The sequence below is a fragment of the Puma concolor genome, chromosome B4 (genome assembly GCF_028749965.1).
Source record: "Puma concolor isolate L17-30 chromosome B4, mPumCon1.1.hap2, whole genome shotgun sequence".
Taxonomy (NCBI): domain Eukaryota; kingdom Metazoa; phylum Chordata; class Mammalia; order Carnivora; family Felidae; genus Puma; species Puma concolor.
In genome coordinates this window covers 59,554,890-59,571,787 of record NC_141673.1, presented here as the reverse complement: position 1 = coordinate 59,571,787, position 16,898 = coordinate 59,554,890, and the positions used below count along the sequence as shown (strand labels likewise).

Sequence of the window (16,898 nt, the reverse complement as noted above, 5' to 3'; positions counted from 1 at the left end):
GTAACCCAACTAAAGACTGCTGCTGTGCAATACCTAGGTTGTGGTTTTTCCCTAAAAGGTTCCATTTGAGACCGTTTTAAAATGACCACCTTCATAGGAATGGTTCATATTTTTAGTGGTTATTGGCATAGAAAATGCAATGAGATTTACTTTAAATATGGAAGGAGGGGAAGATACTGTACCTTGTGTCATATAGACCCTTAGAATTTTTAGAACACACTTCAAAGACATGATCTCATTTGATCTGCAATAGGGTAGGGTGGATATTATCCCTAAAGCAGAAATGAGGAATAGGTCCAGTGGGTTTTTGTGCAGGTCCTAACTCACAGAACTTTGGGTAGTAAACTGGTGCTGGAATCTAGATTTTCTAGTTTCTTACTTGTCGTCTTTCCCCAATAAGACACTTTAACTCAGTAGTTCCCAACATTGTTTCTGTCACTATAGACCATGAACTCTGTCTTCCCTTTCCTCTTACAGTTTTATAAAATCTTAATATTATTAGGAGCTAATTAGACTACAAAAGCAAAAAATAAACATTAGCAAGTTCTTAGCTTGTACAGTTTTATTGGAGTGAAGTTAGGCATTTTGTAATAAAAACTAATGGTGACATGGGGTACCTGGCTGGCTCAGTGGGTAGAGCATGTGATTCTTGATCTCAGGGTCATGAGTTCAAACCCCACACTAGGCATAGAGCTTATTTAAAAAAAAAAAAAAAAATAGCAGGGGAGCCTGGGTGGTTCAGTTGGTTAAGTGTTCTACTCTTGATTTTGGATAAGGTCATGATCTCACAGTTTGTGAGATTGAGCCCCACGTTGGACTCTGACAACGTGGAGCCTGCTTGGAATGCTCTCTCTCCCTCTCTCTTTGTTCCTCCTTCAGTTGTATTGTATATACTCTCTCTCTCTCAAATAAATATTAAAAAAAATTTTAAATAAAAAAATCTGGGTGTCTGGGTGGGTCATTTGGTTAGGTGTCCAGACATCGACTCAGGTCATGATCTCATGGTTTATGAGTTTGAGCCTCACATTGGGCCCGCTGCCGTCAGCACAGAGACCGCTTGGGATCCTCTGTCCGCCCCCCTCTCTGTGCTCCTCCCCTGCTCACACTTGTTTTCTGTCTCTCAAAAATATACATTAAAAAAAAAGGTTATTCCTAAGAAATAAATAAGTAATAAAATAAAATAAATAATGGTGACAGCCACTATTTATTCTATTCTTGTTTGTGAACCAGACCTAATAGTGGGCCTATCCATCAGTAACTTCTTTGGGATATTCATAGCATGAGGATCTTCATTTTTCCTTTTAGGAGCCCTATACGAGCCAGTTGAGGGAGCTTTTAGACGCTGGGGTTGCCACAGGGTGCCTGGGTGGCTCAGTTGGTTAAGCACCTGACTTCGGCTCAGGTCACAATCTCACAGCTCTTGAGTTTGAGCCCTGCGTCAGGCTCTGTGCAGAGCCTAGAGCCTGCTTTGAATTCTGTGTCTCCCTGTCTGTCTGCCTCTTCCCTGCTTGTGCTCTCTCTTTCTTTCTCTCAAAAAATAAACATTTAAAAAAAAGATGCGGTTGCCTCTTCAAGATACCTTGAATTTGTGTGGAGAAAACTGTGTTTCTAGAGTCATAATTTTTGGAGCATTTGTGGGGCTGGGAACTTAGAGCTTTCTCTTTGAATGTAGGGGGAGCACAGATCCTGGAGAAGCTAGAGCCTAACCCCTCTTGTGCTCCTTAGGATGGAGTCCACAGAGAAGTGTGAAGCCATCATCACCCACTTTAATGGAAAATATATTAAGACACCTGCTGGAGTACCAGGTGAGGCATCTGGGAATCAGGATGAGAGAGCCACAGATTGTTACTTCCAGGGAAGATTCTGGAGGCATTTTGCATGAGTGTGAATGGACTAAGTGAGGTAGGACTCAGCTGCCTGTTTGCTTGCTTTCTTGGCAGCCCCTTCTGATCCCTTGCTTTGCAAATTTGCTGATGGTGGTCCAAAGAAACGACAGAACCAAGGAAAATATGTGCAAAATGGACGGGCCTGGCCAAGGAATGGAGATGTGGTAAGAGGACCTCTGAGGAGACAGGAGTACTAAGGTTATTAAAGTGGAATGGAAATTACCATGGCCTGATTTCTGTGAGTTTAGTGGCAAGCTTGAGAGCTATAGCATGTAACTGAGAGATGGCTGGCTGCTTAACATGATCTTCAGTGTGGGTCTTGAGCGGGATTTTGCAGCCTGCACAACCAGAAAAACTCCAGAACAGCAGTAATGGGACCAGCCCAGACTTTGCTCTAATCTGTTGCATCAAACACATCCTAGTCTTGACATTCTGGGCTTCCTCCTGTTACCACCCAAGGGCTCACAATATGATTGATCACTGTGTTCTTCCTTTATAGGGTGGTATGGCTTTGACCTATGATCCCACCACAGCTCTTCAGAATGGGTAAGGGTGTTTGCTATCATTGGGCTACCTGAAAATGACAACAGCCTGTCCTGGTACTGGGATGTTTCATCTTGATTTTTAAACAGCAGTTAGTAGGAAGTGGCTGTGTCTGTTAGTGGGGCCCTTGTGGTTTCCTGTGACTCCTTACTAATGAGATTCCTTCTTCCAGGTTTTACCCAGCTCCTTATAACATCACCCCCAGCAGGATGCTTGCTCAGTCTGCACTCTCCCCGTATCTTCCATCTCCTGTGTCTTCATATCAGGTGTGTTCATGCCCAAAAAAGGGTGTGGTGGTTTTCCGTTATCACTGTGCTTTAGGTAAAGGAATATAAGGCTGGAAACTACTTATTTTTTGGTGTTTCCTTTATGTATATTGCTCACAAATCATTTTAGTTGAAAGCATAACATGTGATCACATTACATACATATAGACTGTTATGGTAGCATCCTCTTACTCTCTGTCTACCACCCCATAAGTAAACCCATATTAATTTCCTTTCCATATATTTCAAAAAATTCCATATTTTTCTTCATGTGATATACACATATGTATACAGTTTTGGAAGTCATCGTTTAATGTGTATACAGTTTTGGAAGTCATCGTTTATTTTACAGAAATATGGCCATATTAAATATATTTTTATACTTCTCTCCTCTCACTTAACAGTATCTTAAACCAGTGATTCTCAAAAGTGTGGTCCCTAGACCAGTAGAATCACCTGAGAATTTTAAAAAACATAAATTCCTGGGTTCCACCCCATATCTGCTGAATTAGAAACTCTGGGGATGAGTCCCAGCAATCTGTCACCATACAAAGTTATTATAGTATTATCGACTGTATTCCCTATGCTGTACTTTTCATATCTGTGACTCACTTCATACCTGGTAGTCTGTAGCTCATAATCCCTTCCACCTATTTCGTCCATCTTCACCCCACCCCTCCACCCCCCTGGAAAGCTAAATTTTTAACAAGCTCTACATGTGATTCTAATGTAGTTAATGTTGAGGTTCTTTATTTTAATTATTTCTTTTTTTAAATAGTTGCATTATATTTCATGCTGCAGATATACCAGAATTCTTCAACTCTATCTTGGTGAAGGGTATTCACTTGGATTTCAGAGTTTTTCTGGTACAAATAACACTCCAATCCATGTATTATTCAACCTAGCAGGCACATTCCTTGGACTCTAGCTCCCAGAAATAAAACCACTCATAAGTAAAGACCCCTATGGCTACATCCTTAAGTTTGAGTACTTTTATTTCTGGGGACTAGAGTCCAAGGAGCATGATTGCTAGGTTGAATAATATATGGACTTTCAGGGTTCTTTTTGTTTTTAATATGTATTTTTAAAGTTTATTTATTTTGAGAGAGAGGAAGAGAGCGCATGTGAGCAGAAGAGGGACAGAGAAAGGGAGAGACAGAGAATCCCAAGCAGGCTCTGCACTGTCAGCACAGGAGCCGAACACAGTTGGGGAGGTGGGGGGAGATACAGTCTTAGGAAAAGTGGGATCATGCATGCCTTGAACTGCAACCAAAGGTCTGGTGCTTGACGGACTGAGCCACCCAGGCGCCCTTGGACTTTCAGTTTTATAGATGTTGCCAGATTGCTTTCCATAAAGGCTTTCCAAATTGCTTTCCATAATGTTTCAGTTCACATTATGGGAGTGAACTGAAACAATGTATGGGAGTGCCCATTTCCCTTCAGCCGTAAGTGACATTGCTCTTTTTAAGTTTTTCCTGTTTTGATAGGTGTGAAGTGCATTGTTGCTTTAAATTTTTTTTTATGTTTATTTTTGAGACAGAAATGGAGCATGAGTGGGGGAGGGGCAGAGAGAGAGGGAGACACAGAATCTGAACAGGCTCCAGGCACAGAGCCTGACATGGGGTTCGAACCCACCAACTGTTAGATCATGACCTGAGCTGAAGTCAGAAGGGATGCTTAACCAACTGAGCCACCCAGGCACCCCTGCATTGTTATTTAATTTGCACTTCCCTGACTATAGCTGAGTTTAAGCGTTTTTTGTTGTTTTTTTTTTTTTTTTGCATTTATCATATTTTGATTTGCTCTTCTCTGATTGCTCTTCATATGCTTGGCCCATTTTTTTGTTTGGTTATTCCTTTCCCATCAACTTACAAAAAACTTATTTGTATATTATTTAAGTATTAATCCTCTGGTTATCTTTCTTACAAATATTTTTTTCCAAATTTATTTTTTGTCCATTGACTTTGTGTTGTGGTCCTCAGTCTTGAGCTGTAAATCTGAATCACTTGGAGAGCTTATCAAACTTAAATTACTGGGCACCACACAAAGAATTTCCAATTCAATACATCTAGGGTAGGAGGCAAGAATTTTTTTTTAATTATTATTTTTTTAAATGTTTATATTTGGGAGAAAGAGAGCATGAGTGGGGGAAGGGCAAAGAACCATTATGACCTAAGCTGAAGTTGGACACTTAACCAACTGAGCCACCCAGGTGCCCCCTCCAAGATTTATTTTGATTGTTTTACATTTAAATATGTAATCATCAGGAAGTTATTTTTTTAATATATATATTTTAAAGTTTATTTTGTGAGAGAGAGTGTGAACAGGGGAAGCGCAGAGAGAGAGGGAGAGAGAGAATCCCAAGAAGGCTCTGTGCTGACAGTGCAGGGCTTGAATTCATAAACTGTGAGATCATGACCTGAGCCGAAATCAAGAGATTTGGACGCTTAACCAACTGAGCCACCCAGGCGCCCCCAGGAATTTATTTTTGTATATGGTAGCAGATAGGGATTTTTTTTTTTAATGTTTATTTTTGAGAGAGAGTGCGTGTATGCCCACGTGAGCTGGGGAGGGGCAGAGAGCAAAGGAGAGAGAGAATCCTAAGCAGGCTCTGAGTTGTCAGTGCAGTGCAGAGCTCAGACTCATGGGGCTTGATCTCATGAACCATGAGATCATGACCTGAGCCAAAATCAGGAGTTGTTGTTTAATTGACTGAGCCACCCAGGTACCCCTAAAGATTTTATAAGTAATCTCTGCATTCAACACAGGGGCTCAACCTCACAACCCTGAGATCAAGAGTCACACAGTCCACTGACTGGGCCAGCCACGTACCCCACCAGATAGGGATTTTATGGAATTCTTTCAGAATGTTAACGAGTTGTCCTAGCACCAGATTATTATATCATCATATTTGAATTAATGTATTATTAACATGGTGAATTAAATTAAAAATTAATGGTGGGGCCCCTGGGTGGCTCAGTCAGTTAAGCATCTGACTGCAGCTCAGGTCATGATCTCACAGTTTGCAAGCCCTACATCAGACTTTGTGCTGACAGCTCGGAGCCTGGAGCCTGCTTCAGATTCTGTGTCTCCCTCTCTCTCTCCCTCCCCCACTTGCACTCTGTCTCTCTCTAAAAAATAAAACATTAAAAAAAATTTTTTTATTAAAAATGGTGAATTAAATTGTCACCTTTGTCATATAATAAATATTGGGGTTTGTTTCTGTATCCTTTATCCTCTTTTAGTGCTCATTGTGTCTGTTCTTACTCCAGTGATGCGTTGACTTGATCACAGTGGCTTTCATAATATGGTCCAATATAAGACAAACCTGTTGCAAATTTTTCAGTCTTTTTGCTATTTTTGGCATTTACTCTTCTGTATAAAGTTTATGATTGATCATTTTATCTAATTTTTGGAAAACTGATAATTTTAAAAAAAAATTTTTTTTAACGTTTATTTATTTTTGAGACAGAGAGCATGAACAGGGGAGGGGCAGAGAGAGAGGGAGACACAGAATCTGAAACAGGCTCCAGGCTCTGAGCTGTCAGCACAGAGCCCGACGCGGGGCTCGAACTCACGGACCGTGAGATCATGACCTGAGCCGAAGTCGGACGCTTAACTGACCAAGCCACCCAGGCGCCCCGGAAAACTGATAATTTTAATTAGAATTACATTAAATTGATTAGTTTAAGAGAACTGACTTTTTTTTTGAGAATTGACTTTTTTAAAAGTATTCCCTCCACCCAAGATTTGGTATTTCTTTTCATGTTTTTAAATCTCTTTTTATGTCCGTCAACAAGGTTTTCGTGTTGTTTACATAGGTCTTATACTTTTCTTGTTGAATATATTCCTAAGTGTTCCATAGTTTTTATAAGCATTTCTAGATACTTCTGGATACACTAAAGAAAAGCTATTGGTTTATGTTCATCTATCTTGTATGCAGCTACCATGCTAAATACTACTACTAGCATTTTTTTTTTTTTTTTACTGAGTCTTTTAAGTTTTCTAGGTATACAGTTATATCATCAGTGCAAAATCATAGCTTTCTCTTTCTTTCCAATTTTATGCCATTGTGTTCTTATCTAATTGTAACCTGTTTGACCCTACTGTAAACTACTATTTTCATAAATGCAGGGGTTTTAATATTTCTTTGTTTAGGTTAATGTTAACAGCTAGGTTTTGGTAATAGCTTTCAATATATGTATGTAGTTTCTAGTCTCTATTTCACTTTTTGGTGTTTTTTTGTTTGTTTGTTTTTAATAAATTGCTGCTGGATTTTATCAAATGCCTTTTCAGCATCTCATACTATGGCTTTCTCCTTCAATTTTGACTTTTGTTTATAGAGTATCTGATGTTGAACAATCCTTATATTTATGGGGTAAACCTACTTGTTTATTGTGATGCATTTCTAGTTTCTCATTGCTAATTTTTTTCCATTTTAAAATTGAGATATACTTCATATGCCATAAAGTTCACCCACTTAAATCAAAACCACACTCAGATATCACCTTACGCCAGTCAGAGTGGCTAAAATGAACAAATCAGGAGACTATAGATGCTGGCGAGGATGTGGAGAAACGGGAACCCTCTTGCACTCTTGGTGGGAATGCAAACTGGTGCAGCCATTCTGGAAAACAGTGTGGAGGTTTCTCAAAAAATTAAAATTAGACCTACCCTATGACCCAGCAATAGCACTGCTAGGAATTTACCCAAGGGATACAGGAGTGCTGATGCATAGGGGCACTTGTACCCCAATGTTTAGAGCAGCACTCTCAACAATAGCCAAATTATGGAAAGAGCCTAAATGTCCATCAACTGACGAATGGATAAAGAAATTGTGGTTTATATACACAATGGAATACTGCGTGGCAATGAGAAAGAATGAAATGTGGCCTTTTGTAGCAGCATGGATGGAACTGGAGAGTGTTAAGTGAAATAAATCATACAGAGAAAGACAGATACCATATGTTTTCACTCTTATGTGGATCCTGAGAAACTTAACAGAAGTCTATGGGGGAGGGGAAGAAAAAAAAAAAGAGGTTAGAGAGGGAGAGAGCCAAAGCATAAGAGACTCTTAAAAACTGAGAACAAACTGAGGGTTGATGGGGGGTGGGAGGGAGGGGAGGGTGGGTGATGGGTATTGAGGAGGGCACCTGTTGGGATGAGCACTGGGTGTTGTATGGAAACCAATTTGACAATAAATTTCATATTTAAGAAAATTTTAAAAAATAAAAATAAATTCACCCACTTAAAGTAGACAAGTCTGTAATTTCTAGCATATTTTGCAAAGTTATGCAAGTATCACCACTGTCTAATTCCAGAATATTTTTATCACCTCAGAAAGAGACTCTGTACCCATTAGTAGTCACTGCCCATTCTCCCTCACCCCCACCCCCTGGCAACCACTAATATACTTTCTATGGGTATAGATTTGTCGACTCTGGATACTTCATATAATTGGAAGCATACAGGGCTCTTGGGTGGCTGGGTCAGTTGAGCCTCCGACTTTGGCTTGGATCATGATCTCACAGTTCATGGGTCCGAGCCCCATGCCGGGTTCTGTGTTGACAGCTCAGAGCCTGGAGCCTGCTTCGGATTCTGTGTCTCCCTCTCTGCCCCTCTCCACTCGTGCTCTGTCTCTTTCTCTCAAAAATAAAACATTAAAAATTTTTTAAAAAATAAATGGAAGCATACAGTATATGTCTTTTGTGTCAAGCTTCTTTCACTTAGCATGCTCTCAAGGTTTAACGTGTTGTAGCATATAGTGGTACTTGGTTCTTTTTTATGACTGAATCAGTCACATTCCTTTGTGGGACTATACCACATTTTGCTATTCACTTATCAGTTGATGTCTCTTTGAGTTGTTTCTGCCTTTTGGGTATTGTGAATAATACTGCTTTGAACGTTTGTGTACAATTATTGTGTCAACACATGTTTTAGTTTCTCTTGGGTATATACCTCCAAGTGAACTTGCTGGGTTACATAGGAACTCTGTGTTTAATTTTTTGAGCAGTTGCCAAACTGTTTTCCAAAGCTGCTGTACCATTTTACATTCCTGCCCGCAGTATATGACACTTGTTATCCTCTCCCTTTAATTACAGCCATCCTAGTGCGTATGAAGTTGTATCTCATCGTGGTTTTGATTTGCATTTCCCTAGTGACGAATGATGTTGAACCTCTTTCATGTGCTTATTGGCCATTTGTGAATCTTCTTAGAGAAGTATCTATTCCTATCCTTTGCCCATTTTTAAATTGGGTTATTTGTTGACATGTAAGAGTTGCTAACATATTTTATAAAGAGTTTATTCTTAATGTTTCTATGTTGTGAGGGGGCATTCCAACTTTTTTGGGGTTTTACTGAAACCAAACTATCAGATCACTGGGAGAAACAGTGGTTTCTAGGCAGTTAATGTGTTTGTCTGTTTATTTTGTTTGCATTAGAGAGTAACTCAGACATCTCCTGTACAAGTACCTAACCCATCTTGGATGCACCACCAGTCATACCTCATGCAGCCTTCAGTGAGTGTTCAGAAGTGGGCAGAAGCCAAAGAGGCAATTTGATGTAAAGAAAAACAATGGGAAAAACAATGTAAAGAAAAACAATGTGGGTGTGAGTTCTGGCTTAGAACAAACTCAGAGTTTGTTATTCCGAGACAAGGACTCCTCCACGCCAATGAGCAGGGCTCCTGTTTCTGTTGTACAGCTGGGTTACTACTCACGTGTTGTTTCCCAGGAATTTTAAATGTCTGCCTTCAGTGGTCCTGATAGATGTGAATCATTAACCCTGTCCTTTGGTGCTGCCTCTAGGGTTCAGTTCTGACACCAGGGATGGATCACCCCATTTCTCTCCAGCCTGCCTCCATGATGGGACCTATTACCCAGCAGTTGGGCCACCTCTCCCTCAGCAGTACAGGCACGGTAAAGCAGGACATTTCTGATTTTCAACTCATACTGAGCAAGGGGTCCCTGTGTCATACTCTTCAGCATAAATACTTGTGAATGAGGGCGGCGGTTACTTCGGCATCAGTGAAGGCACACTCAGATGAGGAGAGAAACAGAATACGGCCGTTCTGTTCCCCAGTTCACTCCTTTTAACTGATTCCTACTCGGAAAACTAAACAAATAGTGCTTCTGTCTACATAGCAGTTTATCCAGGAGCTCACACACATGTCCTTAGAAATCCTTACGAAAATCATAGAAAGAAGAATGCATGAAGCTCTTGAAGTTTCTCGTAGGTCAGCTGCATTCTGGCTTGCACAGGAGAGCTTCAAGGCTGTGTGATGAGCAAAAGCAGAAGGCAGGAAAGATCAGGAAAGGAAGGCATGGAGGTGGACGTCTCTCTAAGCCAGTGCACTTTAGAACCACCTGAAATGCTCTTGAAAAAGACAATTAGATTAGACTCTCTGAGGATGGAACATAGGCATCAGTGGTTTTTAAAGCTTCCCAGGGACTTTAAATGTAGCCAAAGAGCCCATCTCTGAGCCTGTTGCTGGTTTTCACTCTAGTACATGCCGACGGCTGCTGCTATGCAAGGAGCGTACATCTCCCAGTACACGCCTGTGCCGCCGTCCAGTGTCTCAGCTGAGGTAAGAGCTTTCTCGTCTCTTTGGATTGAGGATAGGACAACAAACAGGCAGACTTTCACCTGATCAAGATCTTCCTCTAACAGTGATGCTGGTTCTGTGTTCCCAGTCAGCTGGTAGGTATGTGAGTGAATGTAGGAAATAAGGACTTCGTCTGTGTCCTTGAATGAGGCCCTTCCTCACGTTGGACAGACAGTGGTTAATGCTGCTCGTACTGAGTAGTGTCTTGGGAAGAAGACAGAGTGCTCTAATCGTTGAGGAGGTGATGCTGTGTGCGCATGTGTGCGTGTGCTCTCACGGGTGTGCAGAAGGGGGTGGGTCTGGGTGGGTTCTAGTTAGGCTACTTTAGTGGGAAGTCACCAAAGGAATGTGTAAGGTGACCCTCCTACCTTGGCTGTGGTGCAGGAGAGTGGCGGCCAGCAAAATCAGGTGACGGTGGATGCTCCCTCAGATCATGGGGTCTACTCTTTCCAGTTCAACAAGTAACAGCGGTAAGAACCATAGGTTCTCATGTCTGTCATCCTCCTCCCTCCCCCGTCTGGCTTCTGCCTCCTTTAGGATCCCCCTCCCCGTCTGTGGTGAGTACAGGCCTACCTCTTTTTTGTGTGTTTTACTTTATTGAGCTTTGCAGATATTAAACCTTTTTTTTTTTTTTTTTTTTTTTTTTTTTTTTTACAAATTGAAGTTTTATGGCAACCTTGCTTTGAGCAAGTCTGTCAGCACCATTTTTCCAACAGCATTTACTCACTTCATGTCTCTGTGTCACATTTTGGTAATTCCAAAATATTTCAAATTTTTTATACATTTGTTATGGTGATCTGTGATCAGTAATTATGACTTTCTGAAAGTTCAGGTGATGGTTAGCATTTTTAGCGATAAAGTACTTTGAAATTTAGGTATGCTTATTTTTTTTAGGCATAATGCTATTGCACACCTAATAGACTACAGTATAATGTAAACATAGTTTCTGTATGCGCTGGGAAACCAAAAATTTCATTTGAACTTGCTTTATTGCGATACTTGCTTTATTGCAGTGGTCTGGAACCGAACTGCAATCTCTCTAAGGCATGCCTGTGCAAATGAATTCTTGGCGATGCTGATGCTCCCAGACTCCAGAGGGCCAACCAGGAATACAGACCATCTGTGGGTCCTGCCAACGACTAACATGCGGTCATCGTTTTTCACTGGCGGGGCCCTGGAAAGAGAAATCTACGCACTCCCTGCCCTCTGCTTATTCCTCCATTCCTGATGGAGCCTGGGGGAGCCGTCACTTTCTGTGTGTGCTTCAGCCAAGGAGATCAAAAGAACTGTTTTTCTTTTTTTTGCAAAGAAAGTTTTCTATTTTGTTTTCAACTGCAATATACTCTTTCCATATCCCAAAGAGACAGAGTGCCTGGAGCTTCTTCTCATCTTTACGCAAAACAGTGTTTGATGTGTTGGGCCTCTCTGGGGAGGCTTTAAAAATTTTTGTCATTTCTTTTTTTAAAGGAAAAAAAAGGTGTGAAAGAAAGAAAGATGCAGAAGTCCTACTGTGGACCCTCACACAGATTTTAGTTATGGGCTTATTTTGGTGTGTGTAGAAGAATATACAGACTTCAGAAGTTTCACTTTATAAAGTCTTAGTTCATACATCCCGTCTCTTCTTCACACATTTTATGCCTTCTTTCTCTCATCCAGACTGTTCTTTTTCTCTTTTCATACAGCAGAGCCTGCCCACTTTGCCTTTTTACAGTTTTTAATTTTGTGAATTTCTTTTTTGAATGAAATTTTGTGTGGACTTTTTAGAGGCCTGGGCAAGGGACAAGGTAGAACACTAAGCAGGCAGTGGAAGCAGCTTGTCCTCCCTCTGCCTTGCTGCATCCTCACAACCTTGGAAGACAGACCAGACTTTGCCTTCAGGAAAGAGAGATGTGATGCAGGCTTGTTAAACAGACAGTCCCACAGTCTTTGGAAGCCATCCTTGAGCCAAATTTGGATGAAGACTAGGTCTTTCCTGGAAAGTTCCAAAAGGGTGGACTTTCTGACTTCTGACTGATTCTTCAGATCACTGAGATCAACACCGTGTGAGGAAGTGTCTCTTCTCCAGCGACAGGTTTACAGAAATACCAGCTCTCCTGTTTTCCTGAAGGATCTTCTTTTTTGCCCGGGGTCTCTGTCCTGTCTTCCTGTCACACGTTGCTGTACTCAGATGAGCCTTTGCAACTGTGACCTTGTTGAATCGACTTGGGCTTTTTCCCCACTGTGGAAGATCATCTGCTTTATCTAGACCAGTAGTTCTGGTCTAGATGAGAAAACCAAGAAGGTGGTTTTGTCCCCTAGAGGCCACTTGGAAATCTCTGGAAATCTCTTGCCTGGGGCTGGGGGCTGTGTGCTCTTGGCATCCAGTGGCCAGAGACCAAGGGTGCTGCTAAAATATCTTACAGTGCACAGGACAGCCCCAGCTCCCCCAGCAAAGAATTATTTGGCTCCAAATGTTGGTAGTGCCAAGGTTGAGAAACCTCATTGTGGACAGTGTTGTTACTGCCTCCTGTAACAGAGGACTTGGTAAGTTCCCACCCTAACCCTGGCTACACAGTGTCCTTTGACACTCAGTGTAACTAGTTGAGAGGGACGGAACTAGGGTCCTTGAATTTTCCCCAGGCTTTGACCTCGGACACCTCTGCATGCAGTGAGAGCTGCCCTCGAGAGGCACGTGCACACACACGTTCAGCGGGATCCAGGTATGGGGACCGCTCTGTGTTGTGCTCTGTGCAGGGTGGGAAGGACAGAGCTCTCTGTAACTGTCCGGGGCAACCTGCTCTACCCTCGTGTGTGTTTGGATCCCTTTTCCAGGGAACCGGAATATCAACAATAAATTTCCTTCTTGTGGAAGGACAATGGGGAGCTAGGACAGAAAAGGGCAATAAATCCCATCTCATTACTTACAAGGTTGGAATCCTTTAAAATCTATATTTTGCTCTTTAACTCCATCTCCTTTGCGAGCCCGGACTCTGTGACATGGAGACAGAGAGGAGAAGGCCTTCGCGCATCCCCTCGAAGTAAGATCCTGTGACTGTCCTCTCCCAGCCACTACCTTGCGCACCATGAGTTGTGCTCCCCTTCACTGCAAGGTCAGGTGCTTTTCACCAGTCCGTGAGACAGAAAGCCAAGCCGAATGATAGAGAATGGAGAGATGGATGGGTGTTTGGTAGGCTGGCTGTTGGGAGAGGAAGGGGATGATGCGGAGGGAAAAGAAGCTGTGGTGTCAGTTCTTGTACATAGAGTTTGGACCCAGCTTCCCCATCCCACCCCTCCCCCGTCCCAGAAGTGAGTCTTTGTGCTCTCTGCCCCTCGACTGCCATTTTGTACAGCCCTGCAGGCAGGGGAGGTGGACGGCTTGGGTCATGTATAAAATGTAAAGGACATAATTGCCACTATTAATTTTCTCATAAGTAAGTCCCACCTCAGGAAGGGCTTATCCCTTGTAAAACAGCCCCAAACCCAGTAACTTTCTAGAAGGGTTTGGCCGACTGGGCAAGTAGCTCTTGTTTCTGAGTCTCCAAGTATGCCATAGATTTCTTATAAGTGGACTTGAAGAGGAGAAAAGAAATCCACAATCCTATTCATTTGATTGATAATTTGGAGGCGCCTTGCTATACCCAGGAGCTTTAGTGCAGCAGGGGCCTTTCAGGTATAGAAAGTGTTGTTCATGCAACTGTTGCCTCTCCTCCGCCTTCCCAGACATTTTTTTTTTAACTTAAAAAATTTTTTTCCCCAGAACTCTTGATAGTATTTTCTGTGTTGTTGTTGTTTTTTAATGTTTAAAGGGCCAGGGTTGTGCTTGTTTTAAATAATGAAGTTACCTTTTGTGTATTCGATTCATGTGAATCTACATAATGGGTTCTGTTGAGTGTTTCTGGTTTGGGCAGGTTGGAGCATGGGAAGTGGTGGGAGCCTGAAGTTATTTTTGTAGTAGTTAATGGCACTGTGGAATTTTAGTGTTTGGGTTATGCTCCTGTTTTCCCCCTAGTTGTTAGTTCATTTCTAACAGTCAGTTGCTAACATGGGTGAGTGATCGGAGAAAGGGGAGAATGAGGGATGCTTTTTCTCTCAAGAAATAGCCTGTCAGTGGCAGCAGTGGCAGGGGACTTGTAGGAGGGCCTTCAAGCTCACAGCCTCGGGCCAGGCTAAAGTCTTTAAACACTGTGCCTAGTATTTTCCGAATTGTCTTCACAAGAGCCAAGATCATACTGTCTGCATGTCACATCTCACCCCCACTCATTACAGATGCTTGTAACATTCTGAAAATATTTTGTGCTTTTCTGTTTTTGGTCAAATAGAATACATCAGAGTCCCTTCTTCAGATGATATAATCCTTTTACTAGGCTCAGAGCCTGCCTGTCCTATCTCACATCAGTGTTCCTACTGTTCCTTTCACCCTCTGGGGTGATATTCAAACCCTAGGCTGATTAGACTTTTTGGAGGAGGGTGTGGGTAGAGGATACGGAAGATGTGGGAATGATGATAGGGAGAGATGTTATTTTTTAAGACTGTTTTAAACCAAAGAGTTTGGAGAGCTGCCCAGACTAGGAAGCCTGGTGGCTCTGAAGAGGCAACAGCCATTGTCAGTAATAGATAGGCAGGGGTGGAGGACGTTACGTTCGTCGAGGGTGAAGACTAGACGTGCTGTTCTACCAACCATTCCTGGGTTGGGCCACCTCAGCCTAGCTCCGTTCCTCTTCCTTTCTTAACCTGGTCGGTGAGTTCATTCACCCCCTTGATGCCTGCAGTGCTCATTCCTTGCTGCTTCAGTGTCCTCCTAAGTATGGGTTGCCGCTTTGCACCACATAGGTGCTTGAGAGGCCCAGCTGGGATGGGATGTTGTGGGGATGGTGGATGATTTAGTCTTTTTTTTTGGAAGGGTGGAGGGTAGAGGGTGGAATTTCCTCCCTGCTCTGTTGTGCACATGCTCCACCTTCTGGGAGAGCAGGAGAACTGCATTCATGAAGGGTGACTGAGTTTCTTAACCAGTAGTAAGAAACTTGGGTCAATGATCAGGTCTCAACTTGTCCCCAGGCCCTGTTAAACTAGCTTCAGAGAAGAAGGTGGGGGTTGTGAAGCTCGTATGTAAGAGCTAGGTGTTCAACTTGTGCCTGGCCACACCGATTCCTCTTTAAACCAATTACTCCGTTTTGGTGCTTAGCTACATTTTAGGTCCTTCCAGGCATTAGCAGAGCCCTATTTACTCAGCTTTTGTGAACCACTTTCTTTTGTAAGGAGGGTCTTCCTTCAGCCACTAAGGCCAGCCTGTGAGTTGTGTCACCCTTCTGATCTTTGCTGACCTTGCCAGGGGTGCTTCCCACAGGGCTGCAGTCATGACAGGTGCCCTCGTGCCCATTACCATTGCTCTTTCTCCCTGCCACATCCACTCCATGTACCAGAACTTCCTTGTCCTTGTTACACATCTACCTCACAATTTCACAGTTAAACAAGGGCATAGGCACCTGGTTTACCTCTGTACTCTGTCCTTCCCTTCATGAGCTGGAGGCTAGAAAGGGTTCATGATCAAATGCAATAATTTCTATTTCTGAAATGTCTCCTTTGGGATTTTTAGCTCATTAATCACCCTGGAATAGTGTGCACTCTTCAGTTAGATCTCATTGTGATAGGCTCGGGGAGCGGGGACAGGCCATGTAATGACTGCCTAGGATGTTAATTAATGCTTGGGAGCCACTCCCAGAACCACCACCATTGGTGCACATCTCAGAACTTGAGGATTGAGGGAGTTGACCAGTGTGGCTGCTGTATAGCCAAGAAGGGTTAACAAGTATCAAAAAGGGAATTTGATTTTTATGGTGCTGGAAGCTGGTGTTCCTGTACCTTGTATCTTTAGAGGGTTCACCAAAATAAAACTTCCAGACTGGAGGGTGGGAAGATTTCCCAGCCTGAGTAAAGGTCCTCACTCCATTATGGTGTCCCTATCCCATTTTTTTGTGAGTGGTGCTTTCTTGCATGCACTTGTCATCTTGGACAGAAGTTTAATTTATACTCAAATACATTTTGTACATTTTTTCCTTTATCCGGAAGCTTCTAGTTTTATATTCTTTTCGTGTCTGTGCCAGTGCCACCTACCTTTTAGCTTATTCTTCCTTTTTGACCCTTGGTATTTTCATGTTCCTTCCCTACAATTTGGTAGAGCTTCATTTTGTCTTTCAACTTTTGTTTTGAAATAAAACACAAAAGTCTACCTCCTGGTGTTTTATCCATGGGGGGAAGTTGGGAGGTTGGTGATGGGCCCGTATCTGCTACTGTGGGAACATAAGTGGCAGCTTAGGAAGCCAAGGCGGCATCTCACAAGGTGGGCACTAGGCACTCTGAATCCCACTTTGCTCCAGCACCTTGGCCAGGAGCACTAAGAATCTGTTCCATCCACGTAAGCAGAAATCCTGCTCTCGATGCCTCTTGTACAGCAAAGGCCAAGCTTGGAGGTTTGGGGCTACACCTTGGAAGTTTAGGGGCATATTGCTCCCCTGCCTGCTGTCTCCTGTACAAGTCATACTCACCCTAACACCCAGTCTTTCCCTTAGGCAAGTGTGAGAACCTATGCTGGAGGGAAGATAAATACACAAGAGTCTTTTGAA

At 42.6% G+C, this 16,898-nt stretch overlaps 1 protein-coding gene across 2 annotated transcripts in view; it reads left to right on the top strand.

The window, feature by feature from the left end:
- The window catches only part of RBMS2 (RNA binding motif single stranded interacting protein 2), a 65,669-nt gene extending 54,006 nt beyond the window's left edge, over window positions 1-11,663 (top strand). For both annotated transcript variants that reach the window (XM_086713056.1, XM_025926352.2), the window contains 9 exons: window positions 1,726-1,805; window positions 1,941-2,050; window positions 2,386-2,432; window positions 2,602-2,695; window positions 9,137-9,214; window positions 9,503-9,613; window positions 10,201-10,281; window positions 10,684-10,769; window positions 11,313-11,663. In XM_086713056.1, the coding sequence (XP_086569182.1) occupies window positions 1,726-1,805; window positions 1,941-2,050; window positions 2,386-2,432; window positions 2,602-2,695; window positions 9,137-9,214; window positions 9,503-9,613; window positions 10,201-10,281; window positions 10,684-10,764 (682 nt within the window). In that variant the 3' untranslated portion in view covers window positions 10,765-10,769; window positions 11,313-11,663. The remainder of the gene's footprint in view (window positions 1-1,725; window positions 1,806-1,940; window positions 2,051-2,385; window positions 2,433-2,601; window positions 2,696-9,136; window positions 9,215-9,502; window positions 9,614-10,200; window positions 10,282-10,683; window positions 10,770-11,312) is intronic.
- Window positions 11,664-16,898: the final 5,235 nt, after the last annotated feature.